General features: G+C 43.6%; 1 protein-coding gene across 1 annotated transcript in view; it reads right to left on the reverse strand.

The window, feature by feature from the left end:
- LOC138568821 (transmembrane channel-like protein 2) overlaps positions 1 to 22,597 on the reverse strand; it is a 636,652-nt gene that overhangs the window by 169,363 nt on the left and 444,692 nt on the right. Inside the window, exon 14 of the mRNA XM_069646590.1 lies at positions 7,516 to 7,755. Within this exon, the coding sequence (XP_069502691.1) occupies positions 7,516 to 7,755 (240 nt within the window). The remainder of the gene's footprint in view (positions 1 to 7,515; positions 7,756 to 22,597) is intronic.

The following is a 22,597-nucleotide window of genomic DNA, read 5'->3' on the forward strand; positions in this document are numbered from 1 at the left end:
TTCACAAACCCTTTGGCCCAGAGTCACCATTGCAGCAGTGGCATGGCCCAGGGAGCACGCCATGTGCCGGGAGCATCCCTGCAAGCAGTCATCCATTGCTCGCATTTCTGCAAGCGGTTGGCCTGCCAGTGTGTGTATGTCCACCTGCTGCCTCTCAATGTTGTCCAGCCTTGCCCGAATTGGACACAGGTTGGACTCTGCCAGTAGCGGTGGACTGTGCAGACTTAGGGGCTGGGCTGAAGCCAGGTTTTGTGTCCCCTCCTCCTCCTCCTGCTGACCTTCGGTGAAAGCCAGATGGTCCCTGCCAAACTCTGCCATGGGATGTTGTGCATGGCATTGTCATATTGGTGTGCTGGTGTGGGAGAGGGGCACTGTACACAGGCATGAGTGTGATGCCCCCATCATGGCTGGTCTGGGACTCCACAATGGCAGCTGTTGGCTAAGGTGGCTGTGCTGCTGCAGGTGCTAGGGCCGGTGGCTGGGCTGGGTCTGCAATACTGCTCTGATGCTTGCTCCTTCGTGCCGATGGGTTTGCATGTGTAGGGCTAGTGGCTGTTGCAGTATCTTCGTATGAGGGTCTGGCCACTCTGCTGTCCATGGACAGTGTAGCTATTGGCAGAGTGAGATAGGTTGCTAGCAATTTGACACATATGTCAGGGGTGTTGCATTCAACCCATGCCATGCAGTGTGTCCTCCAGAGTTATTGGTTGTTTGTGGCTCACATGGGTGATATTGCTCAGAAGGAGTGTGTACACTGCATGCATGTGCATCGTTTTGGGGACCCACATCCATTCACAGCATGTTTCTGACAGTTTGACATGCCCGTTGATCTGTGCTGTGCAGGTGGATGCATGCAATTGGGGAGTGAGGTGGCGGTACTTGCAGCTCTACATGCAGTTGTACTTAATACCGTTTCCTTAGGTCCCTGGTCCGTCCTCAGCACCTCTGCACCGATGCCCTTTATTCTCTCCATGTGGAGGATACTGCTGGCTTCCTCCTCCCATGGCATGATGCGAAGAGGGTCCATTGTGCCTCCTCCTGTTGCTTGCTCCACACTCCTACATCTGCTTGGCAATGGCACTGCAGACCTTGGCTTTGAATTTATCCCACTGCTTTCTGCAGTCCTTGTTATTACCGGGGACAGTTCCTGCGAACGTCACGCTTGCTACCACTTCACTCCATATGGCAGTATTGCACTGTGTGCTGGTTTTCAGCTGCCATGTCATGCTTTGGAAAGCGTTTTGGATTGGAATGATTGACATCCCATAATCAACCTAACCATTTAGCTTTTTTATCTTGTTTTAGATAGGTGCTATAGCATTTGCTTGAGGGAGAATCTATAAATAGGGACGTATATTTGTCCTAACGTATGCGTCACACATATTGAGCAGGAAATATCTAGCTAGGCATGCCCTTTTTGGCAATACCTCTCCTCTTTTCTTCTGTGGGTACAATTCAGACACTACCAGACGTTTTTGTAGTGGGCCCCTATCACTGGGTATTATGTCCTCTCTGAATACATCTGCTTTACAACCGCAATGATTGACACACTTTAGCTTCCCACCATATCAGCCATTTGGTTAAAGAAACAATTTAAAGTCATCTTCAAGGCAATCACTTCCAGCACTCCATCCCACCTGGTCATGAATCTCAAGATCTCAGGAGGCCTTTGCGTCAACTGAAGCCAAAACACCCTAGACATGAAACAAGAACCCCAGGGAAGAAAATACCATAAAAGGGACTTCTTCTGCCACACACACATCAAGCAAGCTCACTCCACCCCACACTTCAGGATAGAACAGAAAACCGTACACTTCAGACAGCTCCCCACTCTCCACTGAAACCCTGCAGCTCACCTGCAACACAGATGTGCATATCTTCACTGTATAGTGCCCTGTTGCTTGCAAACTAGATGTGTGCTTTAAAATTCCTCTACATTTACTCATACGTATAGTGCCCCCTATAAACCAAACCATTTTTTAATTTACTCTGCACTTGGTTTAACAAGAACCCTTACACACAAACAGAGCAAAATACAATACAAAAGAAAAGAGAAAAAAAAGTACAGCAAATCATAGAACACACACACTCCCACCCATTATAAAGCAGATACCCAGAAAGAAATTGATTAATTTCTAAAAGATTTCAATCTATACATCTAATCACTGCTAATGATCGAGAAACACGACCCATTTAAGATTCCAAAGTTTGACTTTCACCAAACTCAGGTTCATCTGTCTAGAATTCTAAACTGAACATCATTTTCCCTGGATTAATTTTTTAAATTAACCTATTTTAGGTTAACATTCTAAGACTTTCTGCCACAAAAATATATTGTTAGCGCCTTAGCTGCACGTGTTTACATTAGGAATCAAACCTATGGTGATCTGCGTAATTTAACAGATGGTAAGCTTATTACAATGATAGTTTATATTTTGGATCAGGCAGTGTGCAGAAAATAGCATCAACCACACCGTGCACGTCATCTGCTAATATCTATTTATATGATAAATTCAGTTTCTAATTTTAATCAAGTCAATTCATATAAAAGCAGTACCGCAGCTTTAATTAAGACGACTAACCCTAAATATGCATGGGCTGAAAATATATGTCTTCATATTTTCCTGATCCGACATTTTTGGCACTCAATTTGTGTACGACAAAAGAGCAATGCAGAAAAGCGTACAGCTTTAGCAATGGATTTTTGTATTACATGTGAAGCATCAATGCACTGAGGCGACTTCTGCAATAACGAATGCACCTGAAAAGATTCTTTGAGGGTTCATTTATTTTATTTGTGGTTTTGGTAAATCAATAAAACCCATCACATGTCAGCTTCAAAACACTATGGAGTAGGAAGGTGAGTGGTGCATAGATCAATCCCCATAACAAGCGAGACTTGGCGACCGGTGTCCAGCAAGTTATGCTCAACCAATCTCAGGTGTCTGGTTGGCCGGCAGTGTGTAAATATTTTCGATGATTAGAGTGGAGCATGACTATTGATGAATTTGTGGGCCAAGCACAGAATCTTAAAGTCAATGGGCCTCATTAGGAGTATGGCGGTAAGGCAGCCGTTGTTACCATACCGCCATACTATGAGTTCTGCTCGAGGGTGCACTTGCAGCCAGCTGGTCTGACCAGGTAGCCATACCGGCACCCGCGAGCAGAATTTGATAGTAGCAACGGTACCGTTATGAACGGTACCACTGTTTCCATCCTCCCCATTCCCATTGAGCCCTATGGGGGCTCAAATGGGAATGGGGACGTACCGACTCTGGCACCCGCGCAAGGGGAATTACCGGGTCCGTCGAGGTCAGAATGGCCCGGTGATTCCCCTTTTGTGGGTTCCAGAGCAGAGTTTGGGGGTGGCCATGCCGGTAAAACCGGCATGGCTACCTCCAACCTCGTAATGAGGCCCAATGTGTTGCTTTGTCGGCAGCCATTGGCGGAACTTCAGAGCTCTAGTGATGTGGCCCCTCTTATTCAATACAAATATCAATGGAAAGAGGTGGAATTTTTCACCCCTTGCCGTGTTGTAGTGATGTGGCAGGAAGAGCACAATGTACGTTAACTCGATAGTCCGGCCTGTACATGACCACTACCACCACAAGAGAAATTGGAGGTTCTCCCAGATCTTAGATGGGGGCGCAGTACAAAGATGTTCTGATGATATTGATTTGTGTCATGAAAGCTAGTTCGCGGTCTTTCATTTTTGTAGGCTGGGCAATGAGGTCATTGGAGGGGGCTTATGTCAGAGGTCACGTGAAAGGTACATATGTTGGACCAATGGGCCCATGAATAACATCTGGTTCAGGTGTTATTTGGGCATAAGCATTTATCAGGTATCCAACAATTTATAGCAAGGAGGAAATCACCAAGATGCTTACGACCCTCAAGGACTTCCTGGAGTCTAACTATATGTCACTGGCATAAATGCTAAAACCAATGTTGTACAGAATTTAGGTCAGTGGGCCAAGTAGATGTTGCAACCAATGGCGTTTTCCCATAGGAAAATGCTTTTGTAAATCATGCCCTATGTGTTTTGTGGTGACCGTAAAGCTGGATTGTATCCAATGTTTCTATGGCTTTAGCCCCACAATGAAGTCCATAGATCTTTCAATAGTTAGCTTGGTTCTCTGCGTTAGTCAGTCTTGTTGTTTTAGTGTAAGAGAGATGGCCACATAAATCTCCAGTACTTAATGATGCATTAACAGTATTATTGATGGGGGGGGCAAAGGAACAGATGTCCATTTAGATCACATGAGCATTGCATGTGTCGTAGCTTTGAACGACATCGGCTTGTTTTGATTAACAGTGTATGGCATACCATCGGCAATCCATCCTTATGGCTATGCTGATCTCCTCTTATGCTGGTCTCTGGACCGTTGACTTACATGATAATGGTGGTTGTTGGAATGCTGCCAGTATGAAGTTATTGATTCTACCTTACTGTGGTGTTATTCTAAGCCTGAGATATCTCTCCCACGCTAACACTGCACAACGCTGTACATCATTGGTTATCAGAATGATGGACCCATTGAGCTAATTATGGGCATGCCTATATTCTTACACTTACCCTTTCTCAGGGACAGGTTTGCCTCTTGGCTTCTGCACGTCTCCTCATCCCTGTTCCCTGGCACTAAAATGTTCTTGAATGTCCAAAGGCTTCTAAAGTTCAGACCCTTCCCTTCACCCTCCACTTAGCTTTTCCCTCTTTACACTTGGGATGCTATGACGTGACTGTGTTGCCACTAGTGCCATACTAAAGTACACTCTCTAATTAAATACAATACAATACATTAGGCATTCATTAAGAGTGCCAACATATACCAGAGAAAACTCCGGGAGAATTGGTGTATAAGGGGCCAATGTGGTTTCAGCATTGGGATGTAGAATGGAGCAGAACATGGAGAAGAGGAAGTTCTCAGTCTAATCCCAGCAATGTTGCCTGAAAGCATGAAGTCAGCACAAAGGTAGTGGATGGGAGCCAGTGAGGCTGAAACATGCTGAGGGTGTGTTACTTTGTGTAGATTACAAACAGCTCCTCTGATGATTAGGAGGTATCAAGTACTCTTCTTTGGGTACGTGCCCCTTCGCCCCTCCCCCCTGTCAAACACCAGTTTTTGAAAGTGGGTCATTAGACACATTCATGAGTGTAAAGAAACATGTGGTTACACAAATCATGTATCTGTTGACTAAATTCCTTCTTGATACTACTCACTTATTGGATTTGTTCAAAGTTTGCAGAAGGTCTGATATCAAACCAGCCTGAATTTCTAGGTCTAACTATTATACAATGACTTATTTCTAGGATTTACAGGCATCCTGGAGCCACAAGCAAATTCAATAGGACAGTACATTTACATGGTGACCTGTTTCCCCATGGTCTTTGCATTCAACAATCTGAATTGCATTGCACGACCGCACTCATCCAAAAAAGTATGTGCAATGGGATATCAGGGCCTTTGCCAAACTAGAGAAGCTTCCATTAGCCTGGCTGGTAGCCTGGGGCATTAGAAAGCATATTGTAAATGAGCCCTTAGATAATTTATGTATACGGAGGGTGACCCCAACATATTACATGAGTAACACAAAGCAAGTGTTGTGGTCCTTAAAAAGTGCTATATGAAGTCAGAAATTACCACTCAGCATACAAGTGCTCATCACATAAAACTGAAGGTGGAATAAATGAAAGTAAGCAGTGTTTCGACTGGTGTTGTTGTGATTATGCATGCTCAATTACGTCACGTGCTCTGGTGCTACTAGGACTGTGCACACACAAACACCATTTGCCTATGTGCACATCTCCTGTAATGCAGCCCAAAGTCTCAGGTGAAACTCTAGCATATTACATGGTCTTATTTAGACACTGATGCTTATAGTGTGATTCAAGTCAGTCTAAATAAAATGACTCATAATTACTACATGAAGCTTTACAGAAAGCAATACCGATGAGAATAAAGCCATTGAACATTTAGCTTTGATTCATGTACTTCCATATGGTATTTTAGCCTTCTCTTTGTTCCACAAAGCATTGTTTGCAATGTGTTTAAATACACTTATTGTCATGCCCTTGCATTCGCTGGGAAGATTCTGAGTTTGAATTTGTCAGAGCCTTAAATCTTCCCCTACTTGCTACTCCATCAATAATTCATAGATACAATCGCTTTCTCGGCTTGAGTATGTCAACAAAGTGGCCTCCCACAATAGTGGCTAAACCGACTACAGTGTTTGGTGGCTCTTTAATCTTCCTCCTCGGCCATTGGGGCAGCAGACCAGAAGACATACCTTTCTCTATTGGACAGCATTCAGGATATTTGCATCACCTGACGAATGCACAGATTGGTGGCAGATGGTGTTGTTGGTGCCAAATTGCTGGGCACTGGTCCAATGTTACCCAGCACCAGAGAAATGTATGTAATTTATACCCCCGTGCCTACTTGAGGTATACGTTTGCATTTCTTTTTCTTCACTTAGGGTGCAACTGTAAAACCAGGAAAATATGGGATGTGTTCTTTAAGAGCATCTATACAATACTTGCACCAATGTGTCTGAAGGGTCCGAGTCCTGCTGAAGTCAGCGAGCCCTGTCCACCACTATTGAGAACCAAAGAATAACTAATTGTAGGCTGTGTGCCCAGTTTAAAAATGACCATTAACGCAACACCCACACTATACAGGCCCTAATGGTAATTACAAGATGTTTTGTGCAGCGTGAATCGGGTTACAGCATGCAGCAACCTAACTGAGCAGTCCCTGCAAGATGGGTCAATCTTCTTAAGACGTTGGGGCTCACTACGAGTTTCCCGGTATCCCACTGGTAACTCTGGCAGGATACCGGGAAGCTGCCCATACCATCTCCGCCGCCCGATATCCCGAGAAATTACAGGTGACGGAGAAGGCGGTAAATTCCCATTCCATGGAGTCTCATAGGACTCCATGGGATGGGATTGCTGGAATCAACATCACTGGTAGTATTGGTGCTGGTGATTCTGGCATTTATTTGCTGGTAGGGGCCTGAACAGCCCCCGTCTGCAAACTCGTATTACCCCGGTCCTGAAAAAAATGCTGGTGCTGGTATTAACGACATTTTTTCTGGCACTTTTTCTGGACCGGGGAAGACGTAATTACTCCCAAAATCTACTCTTCTAACAACATAGCCAACCACTGAGACCCCCTAATGCTCTAATTTTAACCACTTCAAACATATTTCCTCAGAGGGGCACACATTGCATTAGTTGGGCCTGACTCTTTAAGAACAAACTAAAAACGTAGCTCTTTCAACAATGTTCAAAATGAGACTACACTCAAACTTGCTTGCCAGCCTGCTCTATATGATCACTGTGTTCTCGAACGTGAGAACATGTCAATGGAACATTGTTGTGACCTCAGACATCGTTTGGAATTTAGGATCACAACCACTCTTTAAATAGCATTAAAAAACAGTACTGTAATTATTACACCTATTGGCAACGTTTACACAGGATAAGCTATTGCTTAAGGTAATTTTTAGTACCTGAATGGTCCACAGTCAAAGGAAGGCGGAAGGGACATTATGGTGTAGGCCACGGGCAGAAGACTTAAAAAAAGAATGAGCAGTAAAAGTCCCATGTAAAAGTTGTTGGATTTAGATGCTTTAAATACACGCTCATGCGGAACGTTGCTGCTCATAACGGCCCAACACTGGAAATACATCGACGTCAGCAAACGGAGAACATTTATTCCAATCAGTCCAGGGGCATAAAAGGAACCCATCCTGAAAAATAAAATAAAGATTAAGAAGACACGTTTTTCATTGTTTAAGCATCACCAAAACCACGTTGGCTGCTTACTGTATCAACTTGCCAATTTAGTGGGAGAATGGGAGAGATCAGTCAGCAAGAAGCATCTGCGGAGTGGCTGTCTGACCCAACTGGTTACCTGACCAACTCAATAAGGCCCATTTTAGAGAATGTCTAGCACTTGATTGTACGATTTGCAACCTTGACTGGACAAGCTGCACATTGAAGGTACATATAATACAAATATATGATCACAATAAAGGGAAATCTTCCCCAAAAACCTGAAGCTAGTATTCCTGTTTGAATTATGCTAGTCTTTGTACCAACACAGTCAGTATTGCCATGGACTCCACCTTGGTCACGTGAGTTATCCCTAACTAATGCACTCGAGGTTCTGTCAGATCTCCTGCCCTGCCGACACTTTGAGATGCAGTACTAAAGGTATTGAATAATCATCTGATAATACCATTTTATACTTCTGGACCAGTACAAATTGTGGTTGAAGCGTTTGACCTGGCCCTCCTAAGAGCCTCACAGCTGAAATTCAAGTTACGACAACGCACTGTTGACATGGCATCATCTCTTTCCCCTAGAATGACATACACAATGCTATGATATCGCATTACCTTCCAGGATTGGTCGAACATCTGTTCTTCTTCTGAGATTGCAGAAATGAATCCTGTCCGAGTGGCTAAGTTTTTATTTTTGTGTGAAACAGCAAAACATGGATAGATTTCTCAATGTGGACCTGGACAATAATATATCCCACAGAGGTAAAAAAAAAGGCAAGGAAAAATCGGAGGCGCAAGACAGTGTAAGGCGAATTGACCTATAAGTGGACAATCCAGTGAACTTCACACTAAAACACACTGCCTGCGATGCTAATATCGAAAAAAGAGAAGTTTGATGTTGTTTTTCTTGTTCTTGTAGCTCTGTATAGAGATGTTCAGAAATTAAGTGAATATTTGTCAATATTACAGCTGGGTAACAATCGAACCCATGGTCCAAGAATTAGGCCATGTTTTTGTATACTAACCCAAGATAAGTGTGTTCAATTGATGTATGTGGATATGGAATGTATGAGACAACACATGCCTTTTAACATAATCACATTCTCGAGAGGAGAGAAATGTGGTAAATCAATAAAAGTGTTTTTGATAAAGGTATAAAAAGTAACACAAATTCTTTTGGGACTGTTTGTGGTGTGTTCGTTGGTTCACATCACAGTCAACTGTTTTTCAGCTAGTGCAGGTCCTTAGCATTAAATAACAGGAGAAGGAGGAAGTCTGTGATTCTTGTTATTCGATAATGTCTAAGAAATTGGTAAAACGGTTGAACACAACCCTTTCAAGCACTTTAGAAAAGTGCAGAAGTAGAGACACTGGGCAAAAGTTAGCCAGTAGGTTTGCGTCAGCCCCTTGCTTTTAGGGGGATGACCGTGGCTCTATTGAAAACAGATGGCAAGCAAGTAGAGTAGAAGGACAGGTTGAAGAGTTCAGCGAGGTGAAAGGCCACTAAAGGGGCACTAGGCTTGACTAGCCGAGGAGCAAGAGGGCCTGATGGGGCACAAGAGGGGTTAGCCTTCATCAGTAGAGATAGGACTTTGTCGGTATTAGTGTGACTAAAATGGGAGATAGTGGCAGAAGATGATGGCAGAGTAGGCAAAGTGTAAAATGTAGGAGGGAATGTGAGGAAGGCCAGGAGACGGTCATTTTTGCAATGAAGTATTCTGTTAGGTCATTAGCTGTGAGAGTGGAGTTGAAGGTCATGTCCGTTGGAGGAGTGAGGAGTGAGTTTAGGGTGCCCTGTAGCCGGCGAGGATGGTTAGAGTGAGAGTGAATGAGGGTTATGTAGAATTCACTTTTCTCTCTGTCAAGAGTAGACTTCAGAAGGGCAGAAAGGTAGAGTTGCATGTCCTGATTTGAGTTGATATGCTTTCATTAGCACAGCAGCTGATGCATGTCTGCTTGGAGAGAGCGTACGAATGGGGTGACTCATGATGAGGATGCTGAAACTTAGGGATGAAAGTAAGCAGTGGGAAGTGGGAAGTGATAGGAGAATGAGTCCTGTAGGAGGAATTCGAAGCTAACTCAATTAACATGCAGAATTGGACTAGTCCTCAGCAATCAGAACCTCACAGTGGCTGTTGACTTTAAAACAAAGGCTGCCTTTCATCACTAAAAGGACAGGACACGTGCAATGGGTCCCCTCTGCAATGACTAGCCGTGTGATAGCAGTTCTCTCTACTCTAGTTCGTCAGAAAAGACTTGTCTTTTTGAAATATTTAAAAAGAGTTCCACATGTTTAGCAGCTATAATATCCTACTTGATAGTATTCTCTAGTCTTTCCTTTATTTTGTTTTGCTTTCTTTCATTCTTCAACCATTGCCTGCTTTCCTGCCTTCATTCGTTTACAAACCAGGCTTCTCAACATTATTGTTCATTCTTATTTCATGATGTGTTTTTGAATGTACTTAGGGGTCCATAACAACGATTCAGAGTTCTGAGGTACAAGAAAAAGGGAAAACGTTACAAATCTAGATAAGTGAGGGCACTTCAAACATCAAGTACAGCATGGAACAAGTGTGTCTTCAGAGAATTGTGGATCTTGTGTTGATCTGGCTCAAGGGATGTGTTTGAAGATGAGAAGAGCTGTCTTAGAGCACTGTACTACGACCAACGCATTTGAGTCTGAACCTTGGCAGCCTGGCAGATTTTGGGAGGTCGAACATAGACATATGGTCGGCAGGTCATAGAGAAAGAGCCTTGTTCTGTAGGCAGGAGTGGGGATGTGCATTGCTCTATGGGCTGGACCATCTTGAAGACATTCCTTTATTTCCCTTGTGGTAGTGAAGGACTGAACCCTCTGAAGACTTTGGAGGTTTTTCATTTGATGATCAGGATATTTCTCACCATAGAAATGGTAGGAATTGAACGAGGGAGTATCTGTGCCAATTTTAGAACCAGCAGTATACAACCAGAAATCAGGTAGGTTGAAGAAGGTGGCCTTAGTAACTCAGTTACAGTGTTGGTGTTTAGGCTCATGGACAGGATCAGGTTCTGGTGGCTCTGAGAATTGCAAAGGGCACAAAGCAATTGAATAATCGAGCTTAAATACTGCCTCATTCCGAGTATGGTGGCAGTCATGGCGCTATTTGCGCCATGACTGCCTCCCATACCTGTACCGACTCCAGTTTGGTACAATGGGGACTTACCGGTCCACTCCGACCTGGAAGGGACCGGTAAGTCCCCATTTATCAAACCATTCCCCATTCCCATTTGAGCCCCCATAGGGCTCAAAGGGAATGGGGAGGGTGCAAATAACAAGCCAGCGTATGTTAAGCCCGTTATTTGCGCCCAGGTCCCTTAACGGGTCCTGTCCTTAACACCTGGTCAGACCAGGCATTAAGGAAGGGACCTGCTAAGGGACCTCCTAGTAGGGCGCTAAGGGATTAACGGCACTGGTCTCCTTACCGGTGTCCGGTATCCCTTACCGCCCTACTTGTAATGAGGCCCACTGTCTTATCTCCGTAAAACAGAGCCAGTCATCTTCTGTCAGAAACTTGTATATGAAAGGTTGGTTGTGTGCGCTCCAGTTTGTGATTTTATTGAGTATTGTCGCTATATCTGAGGTAGCCAACAACAATATTACAAAGCTTCAGAAGCCATAACAACACCTGTAAAACAACCCTTGAGATTCTGGTAGTGATAGATAAGATAGAGGCCATTTGCAACAGCTGGGTCTTTTTAGGAAGGAAGGATATTACACTAACCATGACGTACAGTGACTATATGTGATTGCTCATATCCGTTCTCTTAATGAACATACCTGAGCAGATTTCTCATGACTCACCATACATTAGATGAATGTATTTTGGTGTATAATCTGAAGTTCAAGCTTTGTATTTTCAGTGTCTGAAAAATCACCTCCTTGTTAATTGTAGCTCATTTTGGAGGCTAGGCCTCACAGAAGAATAAGTACTAAATGCACCATAGAAATTACAGCGATCTCAACCAGAGAAACAAAATGTGGGGACTGAAGTGGAGTCTGCAGGGCCATTGATGTTGCAAATGTGGGTGAGAGTAAATGCATTGGTTACGATTTATCAGTGAATGACTCCTTTTACTATCTGCCCACTTCAGACATATTCTATCAGCAATAGTTCCTCCCATTAACCTTTACATCATGAATTACAGAACATTTCCTCATGAACTGGAATTTCGACCGACACACAATGCACCCTTCGTGTGCTGCAGGACCCCTTGTCTCTTGTCTCTTTGCATATTGCACTTCTTGTCTCTTCAAGTGACCGCTGCTTGATTTTTTCCTGTTTCCCTTTGCCAATATGCCTGAAGAGAAAACAACGACACATCCCTACTCTTCTCACAATGTGGCCCTTGGCACAAATCATGCTTTCCAAGGCCAAGTATTTGCCTGAGCTGTGTGCATGATGAGCTAAGTCTAGAAGAGCATAAACCTGTCACAGACCACTCTGCTACATATACACTTCACGTGTTGTTCGATTGGCAAAGTGGAATAGACTTGAGCCTCCAATTGAGCACTCATGAGAGCATGGTTCAAATAACACTTCAGCCAATGCCTTCTTGGAATTGTCCTTTTATTTATTTTATTTTGATAGAGAACTACAGCATTACAGTAAACAGAGAATAATTATTAATATGTGTATTCGTGGGTTGAATGTCTGAGGAAAAAAGATGAGTAAGGGCTAAAATTTAGATTTTATTTTATTTGACATTTTGCTAGCTTCGGTTTTATTTTCTTTTCTTTTGTAAAGTCAATGCTTAATGCGCAAACAGTAGTAATTGGAACACACATCCACAGCACTTCTTGATATTACAATCACGTCATAGGCAATATCGTACACTGGTGCCTGATAAACCCAGAGGAAGCGTAGAGTAGAAGAGGATCAACTCATCTCCATACACATCGTGATACACTATCTTGTTTTATTTTCTGTTGGTATGGCTTGCAGCTGCCATGGTCTAGTTGTGATTTTCTGGGATTGTGTTCTTATAGGGTAGGCCCTAGACTGGTGTCCCATTCCTATCACCACTTGGAAAAATAAGCTGATTTGCAAATTGCACTTTTTCCATTAAGTCCTCTAGTGTCTCTGTTTGAATTACATAATTATTATTCTCGACCTTGACATCGTAGCCATTACTGAGACCTGGCTCCATGAAGCTGCTGGATCTGCCCTCTCACTAGCCCTCCCACAAGGACATTCGATCTATAGACAAGATAGACACCTAACTAAAGATGGAGCAATAAATAGCCCTCATAGTAAAAGACTGTCTGGCTGTCAGACAAACTGCCTCACATCGTTGGGAGAACACTGATTCCCGCGCAGTCAAGATGATCATCTCCCCAAACATCACACTCATGTCCACCTAGCTTACCACCCACCAGGCCCCATGGCAGACTTTCATGATCATCTCATCCATCTCCTTGGCGAAAACCTCAAAACCTCTACCAAAACAATCCTCCTAGGTGATTTCAACTTGGGACTCAATGACCAAAAATACAGAACTTCCAAAGTCTTGGCCCAAGCTCTACAAGAGCTCGCTCCCAGCAAAGAAACCTTACAACCACACACTGCAAAGGCCATTACACACGAATGCCTTTCACTCAACACACCCCCTACTTATCCGAAAGGATAACCCCCTGCTCATCATCTAGACCTATAAGATCCCATCTCACCAACCGGATCCTTGTCCCCTTCTTCAAAAGAGCCAAAGCAGGAGGCTCCAGCTTTCAACACCTAGCACCCAAGAACTGGAATGTCCTCCCAACTGCACTCAGAAATGAAAAATCCTATATAGTCTTCCGCAAACTGCTGAAATCCAAACTGTTCAATTAAGTGACTATGCCATACAACATGCAACATGTCTTTATTACTGCCACCTTGTTCCACTGTAACCAAGGGACATATACCACTGTCTATATTCTCTTTAATACTGCCTAACTGTTGTATGACCTAAGCCTGTAAGAAACAATTATTCTGTAACAAGCGCCACAATGCCCTAGGCCCGCTGTGCGCTATATCCATTTAAATAAATTTAAAAAATCTATTAAAAAGAGAGAGAGAGAGAGAGAGAGAGAGAGAGAGAGAGAGAGAGAGAGAGAGAGAGAGAGAGAGAGAGAGAGAGAGATGGGCATCTGAATGCATATGTGCTTGCAAGGGCACCCAGTTCAATAATGCCTCCTACTCATGGTATGCCCCCTTTCACCAGGGCCAGGGCCAGTTGATGAAAAGGGCAGATTCTCCCTGTTAAAAGGCAAGTAGCTCCCTAAGCAGTTAAGCAGTTTCTCAAAAGGCTGTGCACAATCAATATTGACGATAGATTGGTGCCAAAACAACACTGAGACGGATGGCTAATATATTTGGCTGATGAATAAAAGGACATGTATAGAACAGGCTCACAGGTGCTATAATTGCATGACGTGAATATTGCTTGCTCTGTGCAAGCACCTGACTACTGCTGCCCCACCTGCACACAAAAAACCCTGTAGCAAGAACACAGTGCCCTAATCGAAGTAGAGTTGGAGCAGTTGTCTTTCACTGAGTACCTGGCGTTTGCTGCAGGAGTCTGCTCTTGCTTTCTATTGCTACATTGTGTCAGAAGCAGGAGGTGCATATAACAACTCTGAGCATGGAGCGCAGCAGAGTCAGAGCAGAGTTGGAGCAGTTGTCTTTCCCTGCGGGCCTGGCATTTGCTGCAGGAGTCTACCCTTGTTTTGTATCGCTACATTGTGTTAGAAGGAGGAGGTACTTATAACAACTCAGACTGAGCGCGGAGTGCAGCGAAGTCAGAGCAGAGTTGGTGCAGTTGCCTTTCACTGCAGGCCTGGCATTTGCTGCAGGAGTCTACCTTTGCTTTGTATCGCTACATTGTGTCGGAAGAAGGAGATGCCTATAATAACTCAGACTGAACTCGGAGCACAGCTGAGTTGGAGCAGAGTTGGAGCAGTTGTTTGCAGTTAGCAGGCTAGCATCGGGCGAGTTGGAGTTCTGAACCGTGAGTTGCTCCTTACTTAACCCCAAACTTGATAGAGTTGATTAATATGGATAATATGGATAACATGGACGAAATGGCAAAAGGGTCTAAGGCACTGGAGATACTGTCCTTTCAAGAACGTGTGCTAGAGGGGCCACCTGTCCAAGAAGTGACAGGATTGTTTGTGGATGGTGAGATTACCAATGATGAAATCACGATCATCGGGGTGGAGAGTGTGGGCTATGCCCCAAGCCTTAGCCCAAGCGTTACCCGTGTTTATCCCTTGCGTCATCTAAGAACCTGTCCTCCAAAAACGATTTGCACTCTGGTTAACAGTCGTAAAATGAAGTCTTAAAATCACAAATTAGTATTCTAGATTGGATGGCTTAAATGTGATTTATTTATTCATGTATTTTACCATTTGTATAGCACACCTAACACGTAGGCATCTGGTTGAATGAGGAGATTGTGTCTGAACTCAATGTATCCCTGCAGTAATTGGGAACTACATTTATTGAGGGGGGCCATTACTCGTGTCCAAACGGGTCCTTTGGAGATTAATATTGCTGATCAAAATGAGGGGAGGATGAATTTTCCCCTAAATGATGCGACGTTGGTAGATGAAATGCTGAGTGAGGGGTGTAAGACATCAAGTATTGGAGCAGATGGTCTTTTGACGCTTAACAGCTGTGTTAGACAAGAGGTCGAAGAACATGCACTGTGATAATGACCTCACTTCTGAAATCTTAGTAATACAGTTAATGGAAATGGAAGGGAAAGCACAAGTCTCTATCTCAACCTCCATATCTAACCCTACACCTATACCACGTGAAATGTGTCATGATCCCCACTATGATCCCCATTTGCTATCTAGGGAAGACAAAATTGACATCTGTCCTGTTGCAGTCCTGACACAACCTTTGTTCAATCCGAGTAGTGTGTCTTGAGCCCAAGAGGTGGTACAAGAGGAGGAGACAATTAGGGACACCTCACATGATTCGGCTATTAGCACATCTAGTATTACCCTGATGGCTGTTTGCTGTGTTTGAAAATTTGCTAACTTATTTAGAGGAAAAGAGCATGTGGATGTAGTATAAAATGGACTTGCAATCTCTATTCCTACATAAATGTATAAATAGGGGTAGAAAGATATTCAAAGACCAAGAAACAAATACTGTGAATGTGCAATCCTATGTGGGTGTGGAGGGCAAGAGGGACTTTTGGGTCACAGGGTAGATATATAAAGGTAGATGCCCCTCTACCTATTGAAGAAAAGGGCGCCTAGACAGTAGATACTGATGTTAACTTATTATGGCAGTAAAAGGGTCAGGTGAAAAAAAATTAGAAGGGTGAGGAACAAAAGAAATAACGCAAGCCGTTATGTATGGAAAAAGGAACAGTTTGAAAGTTATTAATGGGTTTATTAGATATGAGAATAATAATATGAATCTTATTGAACTGAATTTGGTTGCCAGTGAGCTGTGGAAAAAAAGTGAAGGGGTTGAGGTTCAAATTAATGAAATGAGAGGTAGACAGCGTATGCAGAGTAATTCTGTCACAGATAAGGTTGATGAGATACATCATTCTGGTATGCCTCTAAGATAACCTCACCTTCTGGAGCGAAGTCTACGAGCGATACACGTACGTCCATGCTTGAACTAAATAGAGATAGTGTGACATTTGGTTCTCAAGGTGGTGGGGCTAAGAGAAAAGCAAGGAAAAAGAATAGGCAGAGGTTGTTAGTTGGCATTCAGGATGGGGTGTTGGAAGAAGTGCAATGTTTGTTTGTGGGTGAGGTTGTACTGGAGAGCGAGATGTCCACCAACGGGCCCATAGGTCAGTGCTCACCCTCTAGTACTTGTAAGACAAGATAGCTGCACCATGTGAGGGATGGGGGTGCAGGATTCACTTACTCCAACACGACTCAATAATGAGGACTCAGTAGTTTGGCAAAGGGAAGTCTGTTTAATGACAAGTACATCAAACATGGAATCAGTTGTGAATCAGCATCGTTGCGACCACCTGTCTCGCTCCGACTTCCTCGAACTTCAGTTGAACAGCAACATTTATGCATAAAACACATCATCATTGACGTCTAATTCTACAAAAAACTCGACATGCAATATAATTGGTTAGGAAAGGTAACTTATGTATAGGTGCTATATCTGTATATGATAATAGAACATGCGGAGTGGATAATTCTTATAGGGTGGGCGTCTACTCCCCTCCCTCTACATCACATGTGATAGACGTCACTACAAGTACGATGTCTCGTTGGTTCTACGATATATAGGACCCTAGATAACTTGGTCCATTGTGATTGGGCAGGTTAAACCCCTAGACATAAATCTCTACTTTTAATTAGCAGCATGTACAATGGACACCCAGGTGCCTGGTGTCCCAAGTTTCACCCTGCCTCTCTTCCATCAATCAGTATCTTGGGCTATGTGTCAATTAGTTGGCTGGGTATGGCCTCGAAACTGCAGCCTTTTATCAGGAAAAGTTATGGCATCCTCGGGTTCTGGGTGACATCAGGCGGTGGTACCTCTTCGCGCCTGGCTGATCACGTGTTAGTTCACCATGAATCTGCTTCAGTTTCCAGATTTTAGTGTATTTAATTCTGTTTCGGCCTCGCCACCTGCATGGACCCCCCTTATCTTGACCTTCATGGGGCAGGCTGGTATGCTCTGAAGTTTGAGTCTTGTTAGATGACACTCTCCTCCCTTTCTCTGGATGACCTCGATTTCCTAGGAATGAGCCGCTCTTGGTTGAGTTTCGATTCCGCTCCTTCTCTTGACACTGGCTGGGTTATGAAACTTGGGGCCTCTGGCAGCCTGGGTACATTTCTGCTTTACAAAATGGAGTCACACTTGTATAATGTGCCTTATTGAGGTCGATATATGGTTGGCGCTTGCCGCTCTAATCTTCTACTAAGCATTGCAAGCAGTATTGGTTTCTTAGCTTCTTGCGTTCCAAGCCTATGTACACACGTTTAAATGGTTGGTTACTTCCATCTTGTCTTGTAGCAACATATCCTTACGTTTTAACTTCGCCTCTTCCCTGTGTCCATTACATCTATTTTCATAGCTACTCGCACTGGCGTGCTATCTTCGATAGCCGTTTTTTGTTCATTCACGAGTCTGTCCAGGCCATTGTGTCATTTCCACTGGCCTTCCATTAAGGCTTTTTGGGTCTCTTCATGGACCGTCTGTAGGTACTCTTCATTTCGTCTCAGCAGCTGGTATGGCTGTCTAATAGGGTACCGTGCTGCCCAGGGCTGTCTGGTTATGGGCGCTTCAACAGGTATGGATCTTCTGATGTACACTGGGCAGTGTCCCAGTGTAGCTCTTTGTTGGTTCATCTGCTCCTCATACATCAAATACGTTGGTAAGTACTCTCCTGGTACCTCGAAATGAGGGGCAGGGTTACAGGCCATGTCTGGGACCTCCTCTACAAGGTGGAACCGGTGGGTCTGCAATCTGGGGGGGTCAGGCGTCTTATGTGAAACAGAAGGCAAACTTTGAGCCTAACTTGTTGACTAAAGTGGGTGTTTCCCAACAAGTTAATGCTGCCTCTCTAACCCAGGTAAATGAGCAATCTACGTGTAACAATGCACTGAAAGATATGGAGAGTGAAAGGGTAAGGAGAGATATGGATAAAATGAAGGTGGCTAACCGGGAAGGGGTTAGAGCACTACAATTTAAGGCTATCCCTAGTCTTGACCAACACCCTCCACTAAACAGAGCAGCGGTTCTCTGCATCTTTTATAGCGTGGTTTCACTTCGAGCAATCTCTTCAGAAGATTTTAAGATTGTGGACCAATTGGAAATGTGATATTTAACACTTCTAATATTTGTCTCAGATCAGACGCAATACTGGATTATATACTCCGGTATGAGGATGATATGTTTAAGTGTGGTTATCGCTGTGTTGTGGTAAATATGTTGACTAGTAAGAATTTGACTGATCACACTGACAAAAAACTAAGGGTGACACAGGGAAGTATTGAGTAGTGGTCAACAAGCGGTTGGTATTGACAGAATAAATGCCGAAGATGATTGCACTGAGGGCTAGTGGCAATGGCATCCTGGGGCCTTTAAGCCCCACTTTTCAAATATATCACAATGACAAAAGAATAATATGCTCATGGAATACTAGGGTTTTGCTCATCTTGCTGCTGATGATGGTCTATAGGCGAATATAAATGTGGTTTGCATTGTGGTGCTTCAGGAAACATGGATGACAGTGGCCTGTGAAATCGACGGTAGAAGTACCTTGCAGAACTTGGTAGTTAAAGACCCCATTGGAAGACCAATGGGGGGGCTTTTGACCTCAGTGCGTCATTCGTGAACTATCTAGGAATTTAAGGGATCTAGCTCTATGGTGCAAGCGGTTAGAATTAACTGTGACTTTGATGGTTGTAGGGAGCTGATCCTTATTAATATATAGGACCCTCTGAACGCTGTACTGTACAAACAAAACATTGAGTCAGTGTGGAGGATAATGGCTGACATAGACTCCAGTATCCCAATGTTTGTAGTGGAGACTTTAATGCTAAAATGGTCTCATCTCCTGAAGGCTTTCCTGACCTTAGTGAGTCTACACCCAAATAATTTGAAGGCTTGTAATCGGCAGGGTAAGGAATGTGCAGAATTGTTAAACTCTCATCACCTGATCATGCTATATGGAATATTGTGCAGGTGACCCTCATAAAGCTTATACTCGCATGAGTGGAAAGAGTATCTTTGTGAATCACGCAGCTGCTGGGTTAGTGGAAGATGCGGCTATACTTAATCGCGAGAAGAGCGATTATATGACAGTTTGTGTTCTGTTAAAATCTGATGAAAGACTTGGACATTATGATATGAATGGGGATATCTTTGTTAATAATGGTGCCAATCGTATACAATGGAATCCCACAAACGTAGAAAAGGCTTGGTTGGTGGTTGAAAGAGAAATTCCTCTGTATATTGACAGATGGTTGCCCGAGGAAGATTGTAATGGGTCTTATCTTATCAATGATTTGCAGCTATGGTTAATTGTATTAAAGAAGCAATAATTAAAAATAATAGCCCATGTGAACGATGGAACAGGGATAGCTGTAAGGGCTGATGATATGATTGCAGAATACAAAATGCTAAATGGAAACTGCAACATGATATTGCCCACTTACTTAATGATGTGTCAGCTGGTAGACCAGCCTCAGTGATCACTAAGGAAATGAAAAAAATAAAAGTGAGTTATCATAGATGGCTGAGGGGTCATTGTTTAAGGTGTGATACTGAAGTCTGGATGCAGCTAGCTTCATATGCGAGGGCTAATAATAATACAGAGATTTGGTTGGTGGTTTGCAGAATGGTTAATAAGGCGCTTCCCATTAATTGGACTGGTGTACTTATACAGGAAATACTCTAGGGGCTGAGCAACCTGTTGATTTCGGTGATTTGAACTTTGTTGAATCCTGGACCTGTAAAGCAACGGTGCCGGATATTTTTAGGATAACAAAGAAGCTGCATTCATCCTGTGCTGCTGGGCCTGATGGGACTTGGAATGTGCTGCTCAAACTGTCTTCTTGGGCGTGGGCATGAACACTGCATATACTCTCTCAGAGCATTGGTAAATATGTGTGTGTTGCTCCAACATGGAAGGAGAGTAATATACTTCCTATACAAAAAAAAGTTTGTTGGAAGAACCCTACTAATTAGCTTGTTATACCAGCTAAAATATTTTCTAGAGTTCTATTAAATTAACTGAACCAATGGATTGAACAAAATAAGATATTGCCACCCAATCAGATTGGCTTTAGAGGTCAATCTACTACTATACATAATCTTCTTACTTTGGCCTCTGCCGTGGAATATAGGTGGACTAGACGCCATCTTCCGGTATATGGTGCGTTCATTGACTTTAGTGCAGCTTTTGACACGGTCATGAGGAATCGACTATGGACTGAATTAGTTGCCTGGAACATCCCTCAGGGATTGCTGACGAGGATTATGCTGCTGCACCAGGATACCAGTGTAAGAGTATGTGTGGATGGACAGGGTAGAGTCTCAAAACAGTTCCCTACGACAAGGGGGGGGTAAAACAGGGGTGTATATAGGGCCCTATTCTTTTTATTGATTTCTTGCAGATCTGGTAGATGTTATAAATATACTAGCAACTTGCCCAGTGAGAGCTGGGGCTTTGAAACTATGTTGGCTGGTATATACAGATGACCTGCTCTTATTTATGTATTTATACAATTTTGCATTTGTAGCTGCACACTGAACGCTCAGGTATCTAGGTGCTAGTTACATTAGGGAAAGGGGGAAAGGGATGCACAGGTAAAGGTAAACAGGGAAGCAGGAGGCGTACGTTCAAGACTTTCAGCAGTGATACAGTGTCTTGGCTCCAAGGAGCTTAGGCGAAAAGCCAAGTTTTCAAGTTTCTCCTAAACATCCAATAGGAGGGTTTCATTTTCAAGAACAAGGGGAGATTGTTCCACAGCTTGGCAGCGATGACAGGGAAGATTGGGCCGCCTACAGTTTGGTGATTGAAGCTGAGCACTTTGAGCAAGGGGTTGTGTGAAGGTCTTAGTGGGCGAGAGGGGGTGTATTTTTCCACATGCTGAGAAAGGTAGGCCGGTGCAGTTTCTGAGAGGCACTTGTGAAGGATGGAGAGGATCTTGTGGTGACACCAATGGGTGTCTTTTCTAGGTTTTGAGATGTGGGCTTGTTTGGTACAGCCGAAGGCAGCTCAGAAGGCATTATTTTGGATGATTTGTTGACTTTTCAGGTTGCATTCCGATGTGCCTCAAGGAGGAGGTTGCAGTAGTCCAACTTGGCCCTGGTGATGGTGCTGGCAATTGTGAGGCAATTGGGTATGGAGAGGAAAGGCTTGCTGCCGTTGATCAGTTTGGCTGTGTAGGCGGCAGCGGAGGAGATGGCGTAAACTTGCTGTGAGTGGTCGAGCGAAGCGTCCAGATTGCTACCCAGAGTTTTGGAGGTGGGTGAGATGGGGATTAGGTTGCCGTCAAAGTGGAAGGATTTGTAGGCCAGATCCAAGTTGCGGAGAGTGGTGGGGAGCCAACAATGAGAATCTCGGTTAGACTATACCCCAAGAGGGCTTCAATTGTTGCTTAACGGGCTGGGTGAGTATTCCAGGGTCAATGGTTTGCATATTAATATTGAAAAAAACAAATTCATGGCATATAAGTGGAAAAAAGTCAACACCAATATTTGTGTAGAAGATCGACTTGAAACCTATTGACTTAGTTGGATGCTATACATATATGGGTGTCCTAATTGATGACAAACTTAAAAGGACTATGCACTGGGAACATACTTAGGCTAATTGTATGAGGATTGCCCGGGCATGGAGTCTCTTTATTAGCAAACAGGGCACTCCATTAAGACCGTCTCATTACTGTATACAGACAAAATTGTCTCATGCATGCTGTATGGCGTGGAAGCATGGCGGTGCAATTCTAAGAATGAGTTGGCTAAGTTAGAGGTGAAAACCATGCATCTTCTGTTGAGAATGCCCAAGAACTATCAATAGAGTATATTCGTTTAGAGTTTGAGCTGTTGAGTTTCTGTGTGGAGACCCAATATGAATCAGCTATGTGTTATGATAAACTATTGAATTTGGAAAATGGTACAATAATGGTTGAGGTTTGCAAGGTTTTTTGGGGGATGTGTGAATGTGAGTGGTTTGGTACCCTAGGAAGATTGTTGGGAATATACAAGACATGGAGGTCAGGGCAAGAACAAAGTTCCATTGGACTTACTCAGGTGGCTCGGAAGAGAGCTGGTAAGCA

This window comes from Ambystoma mexicanum, chromosome 2q (assembly GCF_040938575.1).
Source record: "Ambystoma mexicanum isolate Mex_15411 chromosome 2q, UKY_AmexF1_1, whole genome shotgun sequence".
Classification (NCBI taxonomy): domain Eukaryota; kingdom Metazoa; phylum Chordata; class Amphibia; order Caudata; family Ambystomatidae; genus Ambystoma; species Ambystoma mexicanum.